Here is a 22,425-nt window from a genome sequence, read left to right on the forward strand (position 1 = left end):
CTAATATACAGCACAATGGGTCCCCAGATACGGTATTTATAGAAAAATCCAAAGTTAAACAAGCAAACAAACAAACAACCCAAACCAAAAACCTGCCCTCGTTCTGACTGTGGTTTAGACCGGGGTCAGTAAACTATTCCAAGAAGTTGTATCTAATGCCTGGTAGTATCCAAAGACATAAATAACTACTAAAAAAATTACTGTGTGCAACTTAAGTATGTTACCTTTTGAGTAATCCTATCTTTAAATGAGTACAGCGGGCCTGTTACGTTATATTCTAGGGACAGCAAATACCAAATATTTGTAGTATCCCTCCTCTTTCCCACCATAATCCTTCCACACACTCTTTCCTGCTGGGCCTGAATCCAGCCTCTGACTCTTTCTGAACATACAGCTCCACACGGCCCCTAGCAATTGATTGGCGATGTTAGGGACAAATAAAGGCTGCATTTTCCCATTCTGACTCTCTCCTATGTTGTACAACAGCTGTTTCCTGCATTTTTCTTTGGTTTTGATTTGTTGTTATTAATGGTTCTCACAGTATTTCATCTACGTATATATAGTCTTTTCCAAGTACAGGGACTCTGCCTTTTATTGATCTTAGAGCACCAAACGCAATGATTCACAGACAGGAGTCAACTCAGAGTGTTCTGAATGTACCTAAGACAGATATATAGTATTTATGGAAAAATCTAAAGTTTAAAAAAAAAACAAACCACCCCCCCCCCCGACAAAATGTCCTTGTTTCTGATTATGGTTTACACCAAAGGTCAGTAAACTTTTTTCTGTAAAGAGCCAGGCAGCAAATATTAAAAGCTTTGTTTGCCAGATGGTCTCTCATATAATGACTCAACTCGGCCATGACAGCATAAAGCACACACAGAAATGTGGAAACCAATGAGTGTCTCCATTCCAATAAAACTTTATTTTGAAATCTGAATTTTATGGAATTTTCACACATCACAAAATATTATCCTTCTCTTAACTTTTCTCCAGACAACTTAAAAATGGAAAAACACCATTCTTGGCTTTTAGGCCACAGAGAAACAGGAGGCAGGCTGCACTTGGCCCACAGGCTGTAGTTTACTGATCTCTGGCCTAAATTTGTGGTTCTCAAAATGAGAACTTCGGGTGGTCTGCAAGATCCTTTCAGCAAGTCCAACTACGCATGTGTGCGGCCAGAATTTCTCTGTAGACTTTAAGCAAAACAATGCGCCACAACAGACCGAGTGCAGAAGCAAATATGAGGATCCAGCTGCCTTTTATTAAGCCAGAAATTGAAGGGATTTGCAAAAATGGAAAACAATGTCACACTTCTCCCTAATTTGTCCTTATGTTTGGAAAATACATAGTTGTATTTCATAATCCTCTTTATGGTAACACGTATGGGGTTTACTACTGACTTTTTAAACGGATTAATAGTATTTTTGAAACTTCTCAGTTTTGATTTCTAATGTGATAAGTGTCAAGAGCTACAACCCACGTAAACAAAAGCTCCCTGGAGGCCCTCGGTAAATTTTTAAAAATGTAAAGCGATCCTGAGACCCGAGAGTTCAAGAGAGCCAGCTGCCCGCCACAGCTGAGTTAACTTAACTCCTATGGCGGGGTGAGCCCAGCCAGCTCACAGGCCCCTTCCTCACACCACCTGATTTCAGTCTCTATCTTGCCTCCCCCCCCCCCCCCCCCCCCCCCCCCCCCCCCCCCCCCCCCCCGCCCAACCAAGGAGCTTCATCGAGTGTCTGTGATTGGATCCTGATTCGGCAAAATTTAATCCCATGCAATTTATGTTTGTGTAAATAAAGTTGGGGAGAGCCTGGTGATGCCTTTCATGAAAGAACCCTTCAGATTTGTGGAGTCGCCAAAACTGAGTCAACCTTTACTTTGCCAAAATAGGCAACTAGAAGCAAGAATCTCTCCCTGGCTTGTAGTTTCCAATCTTTAAAAAAAATTAATTAATTAAAATAAAATAAATATGAATTCCTCGCCTTTGGAATAGATCTCAAAACGAAGCGAGCACAATAATCTCTCCCTGGCTTGTAGTTTCCAATCTTTAAAAAAATATAAATAAATAAATTAAAATAAAATAAATATGAATTCCTCGCCTTTGGAATATATCTCAAAACAAACATTCACTGGCTCCTGTATAAATCCTAGTCCCTCCAACGTGCCGCACAAAAACTGTGGGCTCCTGATAACAATCAGCATCCTCACAGCAGCATCCCATCTAAAGCAATAAAATCCATTAGACATGGTGCTAGTTTGACGGTACTAGTAATGCACTTTACTTGCATTTTTGCAAGTAAAGTATATGTGCCTTATAGAGCATTTAAGGAGGGTATTAATATTGTGATTGTCCTGTCATTTGGGATTTAAAAACTTAAGAGAGTATTTTAGGAAAAACAAAAAGGGAAAATCATCTTAATTCCAGTGTTACCATATATAGGGAAATCCTACATAAGGAAGCATTTCTTTCGGTATAAATTTACTTTGTCATAAAGTTTAACTGTCTATCCAAATGATGCACAGTACTGCCGGCCTGGGGAAAGCACCTCCACCCCTCCACCCCTGACCATTTTAGAGAGAATTTAAGAAATAATAACAACCATGATTCCTATATTTGTCATTTTGTTGAATTACGTATCTTTCATAAGAAAGTATTCCCTCGTGAGTATATAATTCTAAAAGTCTTTTCAGCTTTCTCTTATGGAATAATAACTTCATAAACAATAACAAAGGCAGAAGAAATTCATATTTTTAGATATTTATCCTTCAATCTGTATTATCAAATATCTTAAAAAAATCAAGAATTACAATTGTATGCTAAAGCTGCCATAATTTGTCATATCGGCTCCAAGCAGAAAAACGAAATACATTTAGCTGTTCCGACCCACACCAAAACTGAAATTCACTCGCACCTTTAAGATCAGGAAGACACTAGTAAATTATAACATTACCTGTTTGGGGGATTATTACCCAAGTGAGGGGATCATGCAATTTATATTAGAAGGATTTTGGTAGCTGTGATGGTCAAAGAACAACAACAACAAAAAAAAAAACAGACGAAAACGTGGAGAAAATGCTTACTGTTAAATCCACGTAAAAGCAAAAGTCTCATCATGATTGCAAAACATTCCAAATTGTGAAACTTAAGTTACTTGTAAAATAGACAAAAGTAGAGCTGCTTCCTCAGTCATTTTTTGAGACCTCAGCATCAATTTAAGGAAAATGCTTATATTTAAAGGAAAGCTTATTTCAAAATGTGAATCCTTCCACTAAGTACAAATAAGGACAAGAAGGAAATTCATATCTCCTACGACAGTGCTCCTCCACGTGTATGTGAATGAAGACGATGGGAAACTGAAGTTTACAAACAAGTTATTTGCTTCACAATCCAATTCTTTAAGGAATAAGACTTGGGAGCCTAGAAGAATGACTACCTGTGCTAATGTAAAAACGACCAAAATTACATAAAGCTGTTATGTGGATTATCCAGAAAGAGGAGGAAAAGAAAGGATGGATGTACCTCACTGTGTAGAAAAGATCTACTTCTGTCAGATACCGTCCACAAATTTTTTTGTATAATGGGTCATTTTTCCCAATCTCATTTTTAAATCAAAATTATGTTGGACTCACAATCACAGTCTCATGGAATTTATGCTATCACAAAAGACAGAAGGGATCGAGAGGATCCCAGTCCGTATTTGAGAAGAAAAAACCTAGTTTGAGAAAACACTGCCACTACTACTCCAAAGCAGCAAAACTAAAATTCAAAGTGGTTCTTTTAAAAGCATGGCACAGCAGTTTAAAATCTGAAATACACCATTGCTATTTTAATAAAATAGTTCCGTTTTAATGTCCCAATTCCCCTCCCCAGCAGCGGGACAACACAGTGTCACTTTGTGGAGCTGCTGGGGAATTTTCTTAGCACTTTGTGGAAACTGTTGGCTTTCAGAAATGGACAGGCTGATTTGAACCAAAAGTTAGACAAAATACAGAATTGCAACAACAATAAAAAGCAATTCAGAAACAGAATCAAGCCAAGCAGATAGGCAAACTTTATAAAATCAGTCTTCTGGGGCCGTTTATCAGGTCATTTCCCTAATTTCAAAAAGCCAAACCAAACAGCAAAGCATGCAGACTTACATTGCTTCTTTAGTTCTTTCAGCTGCTGTTTAAACTGTACAAATTTTGCATTATTTTGAAAGTCTGCATCACAATTCTTATTCTGTAAAGCCAAAAATTTCTTCTCCACTAATAATTTAAGATCTGGTATTTTTTCCGGACGTTCTTCTTTTACCTAAGGAAGACAATACAATTATCTCAGTTAAATGTTCCCATGATACCATTTTGTAACATTATTTTTATCTCATTTCACTCAAATAAAAATACAATGAGGTAGAAAACAGAATCACAACTGAACTAGCGAGGCTGAGACTTATTCCAGAACAGGCTGATGGTAAACAGCTGGGGGAGCCATTCATCCCGTCCACTCACCATTTCCTTATTATACCCTCGCCCGGTGCCCTACTAACTTGCGGTCTTCTGACGACTACTAGGGAAAAATCTCACACCAGTGCAACTCTGTGCCCTCCAACTTCACCGGAACTTGAGCCTCATGGCTTCCGCCTTTTTGCCAGGTCTGCTCAGTCCCTCTTCCTACTCCCCAGCACTGATTCCAGCCTTCATTCTCCTCAATGCTCCTCTGCTCCCACTCTCTGCCCCAGTGGGGGAGAGTGGCTCAGACGTCATGAAGAAGTTGAAGCTTTAACCTTCAATTTCACCATCTGCTGACACAACTAGGAGTAAGTGTCTCCCCTGTTCTGTTCAAAGCTAAACTCTCAATCTACATTCCTTTTGTTCCTCCCAATATTTTTTTTTATAAAACTTTCCAACACGTGGCAAAGTTGAAAGAATTGCACTTTGCCATTCACCTACCTCCTTCCTAGATGCCACAAAGAACACTTTGCTATGTTTTCTTTATCACCATTATCGGTTCCATCTCTGTTTTTCTTTCTATCCTCAATCCTGCTTTTAAGTTCATTCTTAATTCCATCTTCTTCATCTGTCAGAACTTTCCCCTCTAGAAGCTTTTCCCCCCAAAACCTCTAAGTTAGCTCTTTACTCCCAAATTTAACAACAACCAACTTCCTCTAATCCCTGCCCATTCCCCTCAGTTCTTTTGTCTTTATAGTCCAGCTCCTTGGAAAAAAATCACCTGTATCCACTGTTCCCATTTACTCAACCTCCAGCTGCTATCAGGCTACTGCCTCCCCACCCCCACACCACTTCAGTCTGATTGCTGCTCTTCCTCAGGCCTTCATATTTGGCCCCTTGAATCACTGGCCTTTCCCTGATGCTCCTGCCACCAAGCAAAATTCACCCAAATTTCCCTCACGTCCCAACACGCCTTGGACTTCTAGCACAACCCCCGTAATAGACAACTGCATTTATTTTAACATGTTCCTTTCCCCTAATAAAATGCACTCTTTGAAAAACATGTGATTTATCACTGCCTGGCATGTAGTAGGTAGTATTCGATGTATATACTCGATATATTTCAAGTGAATTAATCTTACATGCTCCAAATGTACTTACCCACTAAAACCCCACAACTGATCACCTGACCATCATTAGGAGAGTACACAATGCAATTTCTCAGCTGAAAGACCACTTAGAGGTCATCCAACCTTGATCTCTATCTTCCTCAGTCTCATAAATACATACAATTATGTAGTAAGAATTAAATGGCATGTTTACTATAATCCAGTTTGTTGGAGGCAACATTAAGACTGTAAGACAGACACAGAAAATTCTTGCTTTTGGTTCCAGTCAATGGGATATACTCTTACGTCTCCGAATCTGAGTATCAATACATATGAAGTCAAAAGATTACCTGCAATTTATGTTTCAATCACCCTTTGTCATGGAAAAAAGAATTATACAATCTTCTTTTGTTTAACTGCCATGGATTTTATTTTTTTATTTTTTTTTAAGATTTTTATTTATTTATTTGACAGAGAAATCACAAGTAGGCAGAGAAGCAGGCAGAGAGAGAGGAGGAAGCAGGCTCCCTGCTGAGCAGAAAGCCCGACGTGGGGCTAGAACCCAGGACCTGGGATCATGACCTGAGCCCAAGGCAGCGGCTTAACCCACTGAGCCACCCAGGCGCCCCCTGCCATGGATTTTAATTAGTTAAGTCAAAAATGAAAATTAAGCATGAAACCAAAGTGCCTAAATGTACTGAGTGTAGAAACTGACTGCCTTCTCATCGTACAGATGATATTCAACTAGTGCTGGATCCATCATCAAAGAGACTTGTGAAAAATACGGAGAGGCTTTAATGACACATCTTGTATATAATTAAAAATTCAAAATAAGTCCTGTAAGGCTAAAGAACCAATAAAGCTCAGTTTGGAAAAGGGAAGGTAGAGAGGCAATTTAATAATGCCTCATGTCTCAAGGAAAAGAGCAGTTATACATGGTGACTAGCGATCCTCCACCTCTACCATGGATAGAACAAGACGAAACAAGTTCAAGATCGTAGCATGAAGTTCAGAGCAGATATAGAAAATAAATTACAAGTTCTCAGAAAAGAATTATAGCCTCTCATTCTGGATTTATAAAATAAAATGGACTCAGATCCACCTGAGATGTTAATGGTGACATTACAGGCAGGTATAAAGGTGACCCTTCTCAAGGTCTTTAATGGGGTTGAAATTATTATTTAATCTGAGGCAATCAGAGCGGACCAGAGCAGATGATCAACATACACAAATGGTCTTTTCTAATAAAGTCTCTAACCCACTCAACACATTTAATTTCCCTAGCTTCAGTACCACCACTGCTGAGGAGCTAGCTAGAACATGGGGGCGGAGGAGATGGAGAGGGACAGGCATTTTGAGGTTGGCGATATGGTAACCCGAAACAGGACTAGAATATACCAGATATTCGTGATAATAAACCTGAATAAACCAGATTTAGCAATTCAGAAGACTTCTTTCCCCCAAGGCCAGAATCTCAAAAGAACTGCTGGAAAGCATGTAACATTCACTGCAGCAAATATCTTCTCTGGAAATGTGATGCTGAGGTTGGCACAACTGTGCACCGCAGAGAGAACTTACTGTACTTGAGCTATCAAAACGCGAGCCCAGAAAATATTAAACTCCTTATCTGTTTAAAATCAATGCAATAAATGGGGATTAATGATATTTTAAATGGAATCTTGCTTTGTATCTTTAATTGAAATAAGATACATAATCCCAAAATGGGAAGGAAAAACCCAGTCTTTAGGTAGCTGATCATAAGTGCTATCTGGTCTGAAAAAGACAAGGACAGCCCTCTCGCCCCAGGACAAATTTAAAATACTTCCAAGAAACCTGAGATTAGAGGAGAGATTTTATTGGACCCTTGGTCCATCCCTTTCTTAAGGATAAAGTCCCTAGACACAAAACTTAAAACCTAAATGAATTAAAAGACACAGGGTGTATGAGTTTGCTAAGGCTGTCACAACAATATAAGCCACCACAGACTAGGAGGCTTAACCAGTAGAAAATATTTCCTTAACGAACGTGGGGTTGGGAGTCTTTGGCTTGTCGATGGCCATCTTCTCCTTAAGTCCTTACATGGTCTTTCTTCTATGTGTCTGTGTCCGAATTCCCCTTTCTTAGAAGGACAGCAGTCTAGTGGATCGAGGTCTATCCAATGACTTCATTTTAACTTAAAATGAAACCTCTTTAAAAACCCTACCTCCAAAACAGTCTTATTCTGAGGTACTGGGGATCAGAACTTCAACATATGAATTTGGGGGGAATACAATTGAGCACGTACGCTGGGTTACTAAATTTATGAAACAGGATTTTTTAAAATAAGGATTTATTTATTTATTTGACACAGAGAGAGTGTGTAAGCATGCACCTGGAGGCAGGGAGCCTGACCTGGGTGGGGCTCGATCTCACGACCCTGAGATCACGTATTGAGTAGGTATCAAGAGTTGGATACTTAACCAACTGAACCACCCACGCACCCCTGAAACAGGTTAAAAACAACAACAACAATAAAAAAACAGCTCGTAGATTACTCATCTTTACACCACTGTAAATTAAAAATGACAAACTATCAAGAAGGGAACTTAGCAGATACCATACTTACATAATGGGACTCTGATACTGCCCTTGGGGGAGAAAGGTCAGGTTTTTATGCACCACCCACTTACCCATCCAGTATTCAGTGAGTACCTTCCATGGGCTAAGCACTGTAGCTAAATAGGAGAGAAACCAGAAAAGTCGATCAGGAGAAAATGGTGAATAGCTTTGAAAGTGAGACCTGACCAACAGGTAGCAGGAAAGACCCTAAAAAATTCTAGGAGTAAAGTAAGAATAGCATGAGAAATTTTTAAAAATTAATTGCTAAAGTTAAAGCATGTAAAGATGCCCTTCAGACAAGAAAGGAGAAGGAAGTTATTGCTGTAGGTTAACTAAGGACAGAGGAGCTGGCAATTTGACCAAATTGTAATGCCATTTTTAAAAAATTTTTTTATTTATCTGACAGAAAGGGAGCACATGAGAGCACAAGTAGGAGGAGCAGCAGAGAGAGAGGGAGAAGCAGGTTTCCTGCTGAGCAGGGAGCCTAACGTGGGGCTAGATCCCATGACCCCAGGACCAAGACCTGAACCGAAGGCAGATGCCTAACCAACTGAGCCACCCAGGTACCCTGTAATGCCATTTTTAAAGTAGAAAGGCCAAGTCTTTTTGTAAGGAGGACAAGGGATTGTGGATGATTCCAGGATGTTTAATAGTTAATATGGGCGACTAAGTAAATTGCACTTTCTTAAGGAAAGAAGTGTGCAATCCTGAATGTCTGTCAAAGTGGAGAGATCTAGTATGCAGCAGGAAAGACATTTAAAATGAGAAGACCAGAACAGAAAGAAAAGAGATGCAAAAAGAACTCTAAAAGAAGCAAAAACAAACAAACAATAAACAACAACAAAAAAACCCAACCAGGTATGAGGAATGCCACAGAAGAAAGAAAATGAGAAAATTTCCTTAACAGAGGTGATTGTCCTTTAGGAAAATGAGGCAAGAGAGCTCAGTAAGATAAGGTCTAAAAGGAGACTGGACTTGGTTACTAGGTACTCTGTACACTGCGGTGGAACAACTTACCTGTATCAACCCACCAGCCTGTGAAGTTTCTCTCAGGCAAAGACTATTTGCCTGGTGTCTAGTGTACTTCCTGTTGTAAAGCAGATGCTCCAAAGATGTTGATGAACGAGTGAACTACAGGGCAGCCAAATAATATTGTATTGAGATGAGAGAAGAGATTAAGGGAGTTCTGTGGTAACAGATGAATAAAGTTTGGCAGCAAAGGAAGAGAGACATGGGAGTAGATCATGGGAAAGAGAGCTGAAGAGCCTCATTTATTTGCACAGAGGACAAAAGCAGCTTGAAATCAAGGTGACATAATGGAGGAAAAAGAACATGGAACCAGGAATCAGACAGATCTGAAACCAACCTGTATATGGATCTTGGGACAATCCTTCCAGGACTGGGATTTCTCTTACCTCTTAATTAGGATTCAAGAACACCCACTTCAGTGCTGTGAAGACCTAATTAAATCATGTTTGTGTTTCACTTTGGCATGTAGTAGATGTTCAAAATGTTGTATTCTTTTCCTTTTGCCTTTAGCTTATAGCCTTGAACATGCTTGTGGACTAAGAAGAAGGAGCCAGTGGGGAAACAAATCACAAACACGAAGAGAAAGCGAGTAACAGATTTCATTTGAGAAAATCATTCTCTAGGGCAAAAACTAGAGAGGAAGGAAGACCAGCTGGGAAAGCACAACAGTCTTTACCAGGTGTCAAAAATGCCTGCAGGGCTGGACAAAGATCTGAGGAAACCCCCAATAAGAGGACAACAGGAAGTGGTGAGAGCATCGTAAAGCAGACAGTACAAGTCCCAGGTGAGAGGAAGCTGCTACACAGCGCACATGACTGTGGCCGCGTGAGAGAGTAAGTCCAAGCTTTTAAAGAAAAATTAGACATACAGATTTTTTTGGTGGCATGTTTTCTAGTTTTTAAATACATCAGCCTAAAGCTGATGACTTTGAAACTTCTATTTAATACAGAGGAGGTATTTTAAGACATAAAATTAAAAGTACTTCTATGATCCACAATATTTGGGGGGGTCCAGTACAACTCCCAGATTTCTACTTGAGGGATGAAATATGGTCCTTTCAAGCAGGACAAAGAATAGTGGGAAAAAAATAACAAAAAAGAGAGGAGAAAGTAAAGGATTCCATTTTGATGTGCTAACCCAAAGCATTTATGATGAAAAACTTGGGCTCTACACCTGAGATTAAAAATGAAGCTCTGCTAACTGAATGGCCTTGGGAAAGTTACTAAATGCATCTAACCTTAGTTTCCTCACTTACAAGTTTAGAAAATTTGCCTCGCCAGTGTTGCTGAGAAAAATAGATGGAATGAAGCAACAAAGCACCAAGCGGTCGACCACACAGAATATTAGACAATGAGGAGCTGTCGCTGTTGCTGTCATTGCACGCTTATCTTTGGGGTGCCTGGATATACAGGTCTGCAGCTCAGCAGCCTGACAGGGAAATGTCCACATGGAGGAATCACTGTGTAGATTTTAGTAGAAACCACAGAAATGAATGGGTTTACCAAGAAGACTAAATAGAAACCAAAAGGACCAAGGATAGAACTATGGAGAATACCACATCTATAGGACAGCTAGAGGAGTCTAGAAAGAAGGACAAGTGTTAAGACAAGCAAAAGAAAATACCCCAAAAGTCCAGGAAGGAATTTCAAGATCTGTCAGATGCTACAGAGAAGTCAAGCTACATAAGCATTGAGAAGTGTGCACTGGATGCGGGGACTGGGTCACTGGGGACTTTAGCAAAAAGCAGAGATACAAAGTGCTGACTTCGAAATATCCAGACCTTCGTTCAATTAATTGTTTCAACAAAATGTAGCAATTTAATAGGGAAAAACACACACACACACACACACACACACACACAAACACCCCCAAAGTCCCATAGGTCTCCAACTAACTGTTCAGTTTCTGCTCAAAATCACTCACGAATGTTTAGCTCCATTGAATTGGGACCCAATGCTCCTGTGACTGCAGTATTTCTCTATGTCAGCAAGGAGAAGGCGATCAATGAGCTATTAACAACTAACATAGAACCCTGATGGCTCTTTGTCTTTAAAGAAGTTGATTGTTTTAGAGAAACTGATAATGGTTGAAACAAACGGCAGAATTTAGTTCTTAACCATGTCATTTTCAACATGCTTTAACATAAAATTTTAAATATTACAACACATCTCATTTCTTTCAAACAGTATTGTATACATATGCAATTACTCAAAGTATTTCATTTTATTGCCTGAGGGCAAAGTCAAGGTCATCTTCTTCTCCTCCTCCAATTATCATTATTGCCTTATAGCTATCATTTCACTGGGAGGGGAGATCACAGGAGCTGAGGATATTGATGGGCTGAGTCATTCACACACTTTGAATCATGTGAGAATCTAGTATAAAATTAGTCATTCTTGTAACTAAACCAAGACTCAGATGGATTTACTCTCTAAAACAGCCACTGTTACATGTTTGGCTCCCAAAATAACACATACCTGATGATTTACATTTTGGAAATCACACAGCCTTTAGAAGTTTATTATGGGCACACAGTAGTGATAAGCAATTTGCTATGCGTTCTGCTCAGGACACTAAGTATTCAAAGCTCTAATTCACACTCAACTTGATCTAAGGCTACGGGACCTGCTTTCATGCTGGGAATCCAGTGAGAATTACCTGGATTGGTTCTAGAACATTCATTCAACAAATATTTGCTAAGTACCAACTGGGTACCAGGCATTATGCTAAGCACTGAGACATTTATGGAAGTTGGCCCACACTTATGACACAGCACCAACCTAACTGGTCATGCACAAGGTAAATTTATATAGGCCAACATTGTCTCCACCTTTATATAGAAAAAAGCTTGGTAAAGTTTTTATTGAAAGACATGTCCAGGCCAAGGATCATTATGCTTTCACTGGGTATAACGTAACTGCATGTACACATGGAGACACACTAGATGTCCTACAGAGTTTACTATACTGTCTTTGCCCTGTTTAAAAAAAAAAAAAATACACACACACACACACACACACACATATATATATATATATATATATATATATATCTCTTACACTAATGATGACCAGCATGGATTATAGCCTTCAGCTCACGGCAGTTTCTGTTGTCAATTGCACAATCTGCAATGAACTCTGTTGGACCCAATTATTTGTAGTTGAGTGAGTTTCCTAGCGCCATTATTTAGTTTGACTTCTGACAAAACACTTAAGAGAGAATACTTCCTTGTTGAGCATTATGACACATCGAATGGACTTCATAGTTGGCCAAGGTGTTGCAATACACCATTATGAAGCAGCTGCCTACCAGACGTGGAAACACCTCTCGTCTTTCAAGGCTTTCAGAAAAATTTTGAAAATAAACTTAAACATGTGTGAGAGTGCTGTTGGTCTAGTTCTAATGGACCAGTCCTGCTAGAATAGATAGTTGCCTAACAGATGGCAGTTGAATGAGGCAACGTGCCACGTATGTGCATCTGTTACTAAACATTTATTCTGTTGAAAATTACTCCAATGAATTTCTCATGGCACCATTCCCCCTGTAAGATTATGACCAATAGGAATCACTTATTTACACAGACTATAGCATTAGATTCCCATATGGGGGGCACTGGGGAACCAACCTACTGATTTTTATCTCTTGAGCTTTTTTTTACTTTTTATTTTTTGCTTTATTTTATTTTGACAGAATTCATGGAAACATGCACTATTTATTCATTCATCTGTTCAGTAAATATTTACTGAATGCCTACCACACACACGCACTGAGCTAGGCATTGGACATGTGACAGTGAGCATGTCCACCCTGCTGTTCTCATGGGGTTTAGGGTCTAGTGGAGGGAACCAGCATTATCCAAACAGTCAAATACACTACCACCAACTATGTTAAGTGCTGTGAAGAAAATGTATCAGATGCTAGGAGAGCATGTACAACATGAATATTGAGGACATCATTTCATAAGCAATCTTTTGAAGCACTGTTCAATTTAAACACAGGTCACACTGATGGGAGGGTAAGAGGAGGCTGATTATTGTTATTCACAAACAGTGTACTTGCAGGGCACCTTTCATGGGGGTGGTTCAAAGCTTTATACATACAAGTATCATCCCAGTTTTAAAGATGTGAGGAACGGGCAGTTAATAGTAGTTAAGCATCTTGTCCAAGGACACACTGAGTCAATGATCAATGATCTGAACTCATCTGAATCCCCTTTCAACTTAATTTTGCTTGCTTGTGCCTCCAAGGAACAACTCAGAACGAACTTTTATACTCGATCTTCATTTTAGGAAGACATACTTGATTGCACGCATGTATCCTCAAATCTCTAACGGTCATCTGACCACTTATTCTGAATCTGAAATTGCCTTTCTTGTCTGCCATGCCTCTGTCATCCACAGGATTACTAAATGCCTTATTTATCTTTATGGTATTTCACTCAAGATTTTGCATTGAAAAAAGTACAGCAATGGGTTGACGCTAATGGGATTTTCTAATTTTACCAAGTACCCCATTATCCAGAAAGATGATCTTCCAGAATGCTACATCATTTACTTGAAATTCAGTTAATGCCCCACAGGATGCCTGTAACCGTGAATAATAGAGGACATTCTTTCTCCAGTAGCCAGAACACATGGGCCAGGAAGCAAGGGACAAGTACATCTCATCTCCCTGTCATCACACCTAATGACCAACTTGCATTCCCCCACCCTGACCCCCTCCTCCCCCCGCAATGGTTGCAACTCTAGTTCTGCTGGTTGAACAGTCTTCAGTACCCAAGAAAAGAATGATTTCACCAAGGGACTCAACAAAGCCTCCACTGATCTGGAAGCTTAAACTGCAACCTAACAATTTTAAGCTCCTCATGACACTGAAGAGACAGATAAAAAATGAGGTTACTGAACTGGTTGGAGCTATGAATTTTGATTATCAAGGGTAAAGAAGATGGCTGCTCCAGAGTGAGAAAAGGGAGATGTGTGTCAGGGATGTGAAACACCTCCTGGGTTTGCCATTTCTAATAGTAAAAGATAATGGAAGTCAGAAATAACTCCATAGAGACAGGACCATCAAGAACACAGATACCCCAGGAATGAATGTCGAAGTGTTCCAGTCAGATAAAAACCTACAGTCAGCTGAGAGCTGGCTGAGGGCAAAGAGAACATAGAACGGGTAGTAGAGAAAAGGAGTTAAAAATACCAACTATGGGGTCAGGATCAATGGCGACAGCTAAGACAGAAGTAATCCTTGCATGTGTCTTCTTATGTTTGACATACATATTTATGGTTTTAACTAATTTCTCTCTTTCCTCTTCTAATAGTTTATAAAAAGTTAGAGCACCATAATAACAAACAAACAAACCAAAAAAACTGGGCATAGCACAAATATCCTGGAATTGGCAACAGTAACTAGTAAAATGTTTGAGCATTCCACCATTTGGGGGAAAGACAAGCAAGTGTTGAGATGAGAGAGAATTGCAAAAGGTTAGTAGGATGCATTTTGTTATTGTTCCTGCTGTTTGCAAATTTTAAGTCTGGAAGAAAAGTGTACTCAGAGGTTGAGCAGCCAAGCTCACTGGTCTAGAACCTTTTGAACACTCTTCCTATGTTTGGGGAGTCTCCCACCTTAGGAGAGACGCCTCACTGGGGTAGAACCAGAAACTGGCTTTCTCGGCCTCCCTTGCAGCAGGAACACAAGACATCATGTTGGCCCTGGGCCTGAAACTTCAATTCTTGAGAAAGACATGACGAGCTACAATGTAGAAAGTGCCAGCAGACCTTGGAACCATTACCTAGAGATTTGACCTTCAAATCTCAGCTCTGCCTCCCACTAGCTGTGTGATTTTGGGCAAGTTACTTAACCACTCAGACACTCCATTTCATCTACACTCTACCCAGGCCAGAGGGCGTTGTGAATATTGAATGAGTTAATATATTTAAAGAATCTGGAGTGTTGAAAGTCAAATACAGAAGCCACTAGCCAATTGTAGGTTTTTTTTGTTTTTTTTTTTTTTAATTTACTTATTTTAGAGGGTGGGAAGGGAGGGAAGCGGAGGGAAGGAGAGAGAGAAAAAGAATCCTCAAACAGACACCAACACAGGGCTCGATCCCTGGAATCTGAGATCATGACCTGACCCGAAATCCAGAGTTAACTGGCCGAGCCACCCAGGTGCCCCCACATATGGTTATTTAAAACTAAATTAAAATTAAAAATTATTAAATTTAGTTCCTCAGTCACACTGTCACATTTCAAATGCCAGTAGCAAGTGAAAGTGGATAGTGCAGATATAGAACATTCCTACTTTGGGTAGGAAGCACTACCAGAAAGTGCTAACTTACAGAATACTTCTGGGCCCTCCAGAAGCACCGTTACCAGTATTATTATCACCACACTGTTGTCGCTGCTGTTACTTTTTAGTACACCCCCAGAACTTATTTCTGATATCTTGAAGTTTGTACATTTTACCACCTCCAAGTAATCCCCCTCCCCTCCACCCCTCTCTTCCGTGTTACTATTATTACAAAAGCAAGGTAAATATTCAGCTGAATTTAAGGTCTGGGGAAGGAGACGGACAGTGAAAAGCAACTAAATGTCACTGGATAGGAATCAGCAGCAGTATCAGGAGCAGCAACTGCTCTTAATTTGTACTTTATTACGGCAAAGTACTGAGCTAAGCCCTTTGCAGAACTTGTTTTAGTTACTCCCCTCTCCAAACAAATACACAACCTGAGAGGTGAGAACGAACACATCCCTATATCCCTATATTACAAATTAGGAAACTGAGGCTGAGGAGTGGTCTAACTCCGAGTAGTCACAGAGCCTGCCAGCGCTGGGGCTCGGGCTCACTACATTCGCAGGTCTGTTCAACTTCTAAGTCCATGACTTAACTACTACCCTAGACCTCACCGAATAGTTACTGTGTGCCCATTGGGGCCGTGCACTGCTCCAGATGCTGCAAAACAGTAGTAAACTAAAGGGCCCAAGTCCCTGACCTCACAGAGTTTACATCTAGTTGAGAAAATTGGTACCGAAATAATAAAATAATTAACCAGAAGATAATGAGTGCTATGGAGAACAATTACACAGGGTGGGGTAGGTGAGCTCACCTCTGATGGACAGTCAGGGAAAGGCTTCACTGAGAAAACAACGTTTGAACAGAAACCTGAAGCGAAGTAAAAGCAGATGAGGTGAGAAGTAAGGGTGGATGGAGGGTGCCACAGGTCAAAGAGGCCAGTGTGTGACCTTTAACCCTTATTCTGAGAGAGATGGGAAGGTTTGGGCAGGAGTGAGAAGAGCTGATTTTCTGTTTAAAGGATCACTCTGGCTGTTATGAGGAGGAAAGATTTTAGGGAGGAAGGGCAGAAGCAGAGACCAAGGAGAAGCAGGCCACTTCAGTCATCTACACAAGGGTAACGGTGGTGTGGATTAGGGTGACAGCAGCAGACAAGTCGGAGGCGGTCACATTCTAGATACATTCTGAAGCCAGAAACAACAGGGTTTACTGATGGGCTGGATATGGGTCGTGAAACAAGGAAGAAACCCAGGACAACTATGATTCTGCCCTGACTGAATGAAATAGTATAGTTGCCATGTTCTGAGATGGACACGTCTGGAGAAACAGCTGGTTTGGGAGAAAAAAAAAAATTAAGAGTTTCATTGTGGAAGGTTGAATGTGCAATGCCGGCGGGAAGGAAATGAAGTGGAAATGGGAAGACAGTTGTGTATGTGAGACCTGGCTCTGGAGAGAAGGCAGGGGTACAGCTACAAAAGCTATGAAAAATGATTAAGTGCACAGTGTTAGAAAAGCGCACGAGAGTAACACACTTGGCCGACAGAGATCGGGCCGTGTCAGGGAGGATGATTAAAAAGGAGCCGTGCTAAGTCCGTCAAGGGTAGGAAGGTGCTAGCTATTTCAAAGTGGGAGAAGAGCATCCCCAATAAAAAGAACAACGTGTACTGAGGCCAGAGACAGGAGAACATTCTAAGAACTAGCATAAAAGAATGGTGAAAGTGAGATTACAGAGTTAAGCAGGGGTATATACCAGGTAAAGACGTTTGAATTTAATCCTGAGTATTAAGGAATAACTGAAGAAGGTAAACTTGTGTAAAGAGTGGATAAAATCACGAAAATTTGTAATTTAGAAAGATCACATGGCCTACTAGACAGAAAACACTGGAAGGGAGCAAACGCTACAGCAAACACACCATGGGAGACTCAAGGCCCAAGATGGGGATGAGGCTGGTGAAGTTGCCTGAGAGTCGGTCAGGTCTGGAGATGGAGCACATGCCAGGAGGAGCCCAGAGGAGGAAGGAGGACTACCAACTTTCTGGTGCGAGAAGCTGAGCCGATGATATCGCCATTTACGAAGTTCTAGCACCCCAGATGGAAACCACAGGGAAAAGTTCTCCCTGAGTCCTGCTGAATTTAAGGAGCACATGCAAGCGGGGATGTCAGCGTGATGCCTGGACAGGCGTCAACAGCCTCAGCGGCACGAAGACAGGGATTCAAGTTACAAGCGTAGAAGCGATCTCTCAGGAGGAGAGTGTAGTGTGGGAAGAAAAAAGGGCTGAGGAACAAGTAGGAATACAAAGATTTAGTGGACGGAGAGATGTAAGGAGGGCTCACCAAGGAGACATGGAGAAGTGGCCAGCAGCTAGAAGGAAAAACAGACATGTGTTGTCGTAAATGGAACTTGACACTTCTGGAGGGAGGGGGTGATCAATAGTACAGAAGTCAAACAAGAAAATGACCGAACGACAGCCACTGAGCTTCTCACAAGGCGTGTTAACCTTGGGCAAGTCACGGAACTGTCAGCCTCCGCTTCCTCACTTCCCCAGGAAAGTTCATTACCCGCCGCGCAGGCTGGCGTGAGGACACGCCGCAGTGCGGAGAAAGTGCCAGGATGGCGTCAGGCACACTCGACACTAAAAAATGCTCTATATTTACTGCCATACATGGCAACAGGTCACGGTAACAGGGAGCAGAGGTGGGAAGCATGAACCCGTGGAGCCAGAGACCATGAAGTACCATGTCCAGTTCGAAAAAGAGCAAGTGGAAGACAAGAACAAGTCTTTTCCCTTTTCTTCCACCCTCTCCCGATGCCTCTCTTCTCCCTCCTTCCAAAGGCATCTGGGAATACAGTCATTCCCACGAGCCTGTCAAAGGGACGTGCTCAGTTTGTTGTAGAGTCTACACAAAGAACCGTGTTTTTGCAGCCTTTTCCCACAGTAATCACGAATCTGTGATCTGGAGGCTGTGCTCTTCAGAAGGGCAGCTTAAAGTCACCAGAGGTCCTCACACAGATAAACAAATGTCCCACAGAAATGAAATCTATCAATTCGTGATTTCAAATATCCTTCTAACAGTTTTTGAAAGCGAGGTAATGCTTATCAAATGAAACATTCTAACTACATGATTAAGGAGACCTTTGAACAACCGAATGGACTTTCAGGTTGGTTTCGACACAGAGACGTTTCCCAGGTGGCATATGCTTTCCCATCAGGGATTAAGGTTCTACCCATCCTCACTCTCACCTCCTCAGAGACATGGGGGCAGGTGGAACTGAGAAAACTGTCCCCCAAACTTGCATTTCTAAAGTAAGAAAAATTTTGTTCTACATAAAAGAGTTCACAGATCTTTTTCCCCCATATTACAACCATTCCCATCCTATTTCTTTCACAGCCTCTTTGCTTTGGGATTGACTTTGTAATTCTTTCAGTGCAACTCTCAATACACAAAGCTTTTATTGTATGACCTTCCCTACCTGCTTATTCTGTGTTACATCCATCAAACTCAAGATTCCTGGAAAAGCCCTAATTACTGAGGATCTCCATTTTCTCACACACATTTAGATGAACTTCCCGTTTCTATACAACTCAGCGGTGGTTGGTGATACAGGGCTACCTGGTGGTAAGGAGGCCCCCTGTTTTACAATCAGAACAGTGGAAGAAGTATTCCCTGCTCCAGTGTTTGTGTGAGTATATGGAGGGGATACAGCAGGAGGAGGGATATACATACTTGGTGTTAGCTCTCCTGAAGAAAGCACACTTGAGAGGAGAATGGTGAATGCTAAGTTTCATGGAAGGACTTTCTTTCTGGGCACTGGGAATCGGGAAGACCAGCCTTTGTAACAGCTGGTACCACTGGGCAGTCAGAGCATCTCGTCATGTTCCGTGTCTTCTCTGGTCTTCCAGTCATACCCTCTGTGAACCAGAGGATCTTAATAACCAAAAGAACAAATTCACCATTTCCGTTATCATCTAAAGGAAAGGGAAATGCTAGTTGTTTTTTTCCTTCTGTTCCCGCTGAGTATCCATCAGAAAACCTATTCAGTATGACTGAAGGAACTATAAAGAAGGCAAAATATCTATTTCGGAAATACTACATTTTTCCCTCTAAGTCTATAACCTCTAACATTCTTAATTACCACAAAGATTCTGATAAATAGGATATCTGACTTCAAATTCCTTGTCTTTATACCATTATTACATAACTTCAGCATGGAATGAGGGCGGTCCCTGGATATGAAGCTGGATCCTTCCTTCAGTTATCACATCTCACCCAATACAATAAAGACTGTGGAATTACTAATACTCCAGTAGTGCATTAATGCTCCTTACCCTTACGGGTTCCATTCACTCCTGTCCAGCAGCCTATCAAATTCTCTGATGCTGCCTTCTCTATAATTAATATAGCCTCCTAATACTTGAAACTACTTCCCACTACTAAAGCTATCAAATTGCCTTTCGCCTTCCAATTCATGTCCTACAAGAAAGGTTTCACGACTAAATGAAAATGAAGTCCATCCATCACAAACCTAATCAGAAAGCCACTCGGCCCAGGAAAATTAAAACAATAACCAAGACAAAACCAGTCAGATGCTTCATAGTCTACATAAAACTTTTTAAAACAATTTACATAATGTAATTCTCATTGCTCAGAGAGATTAAATAACTTCCTTGAAACCTAACAGGGGGCAGAACTGAGTACAGGGTAGCCACCAAGCCTGGAAACACAGACAAAGCTATTTCATAATGCAGTGTCGTATTATATAATTAAGCCATGTACTGTGTGCGCACTCACATTCCCAGACCTGGTGACCACATGTAAAACCCAGATCGTCTAGCCATAACTTACTTCTATCGATCCTAAAACAGGTTTGACTCCAGAAGTGCTAAAGAAGTGAGCAGTCAATGGAAAATACCCCCTGATATTGAGATGATATTTAAACATTTATAAACCAGCTTTCATATTCTGTTTTCCAATTTAATTTCACAGCAACCTTGTGCATGGAGACTAAAAGACGCAATTAATATTTTCTGAGTGCCTACTATGCGAAACCTCACTTCCTGTGAAGGCATGAAGCATTTTACTTACATTATCTCATTTAATCCTTGTAACAGCCCTCCGATATGTCACCCTCATTTTACAGGTAAGGAAACTGAGGATTTCAAAAAGACAAGTCCCTAACCCATGTCCCACGGTTACAGAGAGAAGCAGGGATGAGGCGGGGCCTTCTGATTCCAACTGCAGTGTTCTTTCCTCTACCCCAGTGAATATTCCTTACGTGTCCCATAAAATGTCACACACACTGACCATGGAGAGACTTCTCCCTCAGGGCCTCTAAAATAATTAATCATGAGCAAATCTATATCTGGCAAGAAAAAAACAAGTTACTCAACCTGAGTTAACGAAGCACAACAGAACGAGCGCTAGAGAGATGTGGACTGGGTATACTTTTGTTATGGGAAGGACTGAATATTTTAATAGTGTAAACATAAAGCATCAATAAAAAACTGGGGAAAAAAGATTTACTTCATTTTTATTTCAAATCCTTAAAATTCCTTCATATTCACACTACTGCCACTTTTAAATTATAACACAGACAAAATTAGAAGGGTCAATAATACTGGGCCTTCTAAAGTTTTCTTTTCTTCTGATAAAACAGTTACATATAACAATATTCTTTTACTCAAGCGGTTCTTCATTACTAACAGAGTCCCCCTCCCCCTCCTTATGCAAGTCAAATCAATGTGAAGAGTCACTTTTTGTTTAGACTAAATGTCCCAAACCTTTACCTTTGGGCAACTGGTAATAGGATGGGTGGTTAAGATCAGAAGCATAAGGGACACTAGACAAAAGCATTCTTCCTCCCAAATGAAATCTACAACTCAAAGTAAACTAAGTGAACTCCATCTGTCTTGAGGCATGACAATAGCCTTGAATTACAGGTCAAAACACCAAGTTTCAGAAGCACCTGGCTGGCTTAGTCAAAGGAGCACTAGCTCTTGATCTTGGGATCCTGAGTTTGAGCCCTACATGCCGTATAAAGATTACTTAAATAAAACTTAAAAAAAAAAAAAAAAACCACACACACACAAACAAAAACACTGAGATTCAGAATAACCTCTTGAGAATAACCATGTGACCTGAGTGTGTCCTTAACTTCCTGGAGGCTCAGAGTCCATCACATCTACCCTTCCTAACTGGAGGATTGCTGTGATCATTAAAGAGGTCAAGGAGCCCCAAGGGCTTCTCTCCCCTTATTTGGGGTGAAGGAAATAGTTTTCAGAGTTTCACTCAAAGGCCAGGGGACTCTAGCCAGGGGATATTTTCAAATCTGATTTAAGCAAACCATCAAGAGCCCTGGGCAAATATAACTGGGGAAGCCAGAGGAGAAATAAATTCATCATTGCCCAGGCCTAGGCTAAATCTTTCAGAACGTTTTAAACACAAAATCATACCCATATTACAGATGCGTCTTGTTACAGTTTTATACAATTTGGATCACAATTAACTACTTATGATTAAATATGATTTTTAAAAATTTGCTTAGCCTCTGAATGTTATTTATATAGGAGATGGTGTTCCATTATTCAATTTAGAAATCCAAACACTTGGAATGATAGGTATCTTCCTCCTCTCAGCTCTAAGAGCTAACAGAGACTCCCTTCCCCATCTTTTTCTGCAGAATCAGGAAGTACCCTTCACTCTTTAGTCCTGTGGCCATATGTAACAACTCATTGAACTACCTTTCACCTTTTTTGGGGGGGAAGGTCCACAACACATTCCTGTTTATAATCTCATTTTATTTATCACTACCCAGTGAGGTATGCAGGACAAATACTATTATCACTCTGATTCTAGAAATAAGGAAGCTGTAGTACAGAATTAGCCTGGCTTTTCCAAGGTCACTGTGTGGCAGAATGAGGATTAGAAGCCAGGTCTTTATTTCCCAGCCCAACACTCTTATCCATC

At 40.6% G+C, this 22,425-nt stretch overlaps 1 protein-coding gene across 2 annotated transcripts in view; it reads right to left on the reverse strand.

Annotated features, from left to right (window-relative positions):
- Positions 1–22,425, reverse strand: part of LOC111146535 (NSE2/MMS21 homolog, SMC5-SMC6 complex SUMO ligase) — a 226,278-nt gene that overhangs the window by 155,300 nt on the left and 48,553 nt on the right. For both annotated transcript variants that reach the window (XM_022502106.1, XM_022502107.1), the window contains exon 4: positions 4,144–4,297. In XM_022502106.1, coding sequence (XP_022357814.1) covers positions 4,144–4,297 — 154 coding nt within the window. The remainder of the gene's footprint in view (positions 1–4,143; positions 4,298–22,425) is intronic.

Source organism: Enhydra lutris, unplaced genomic scaffold (genome assembly GCF_002288905.1).
Source record: "Enhydra lutris kenyoni isolate GAN:26980312 unplaced genomic scaffold, ASM228890v2 scaffoldscaffold14, whole genome shotgun sequence".
NCBI classification, from domain to species: Eukaryota; Metazoa; Chordata; class Mammalia; order Carnivora; family Mustelidae; genus Enhydra; species Enhydra lutris.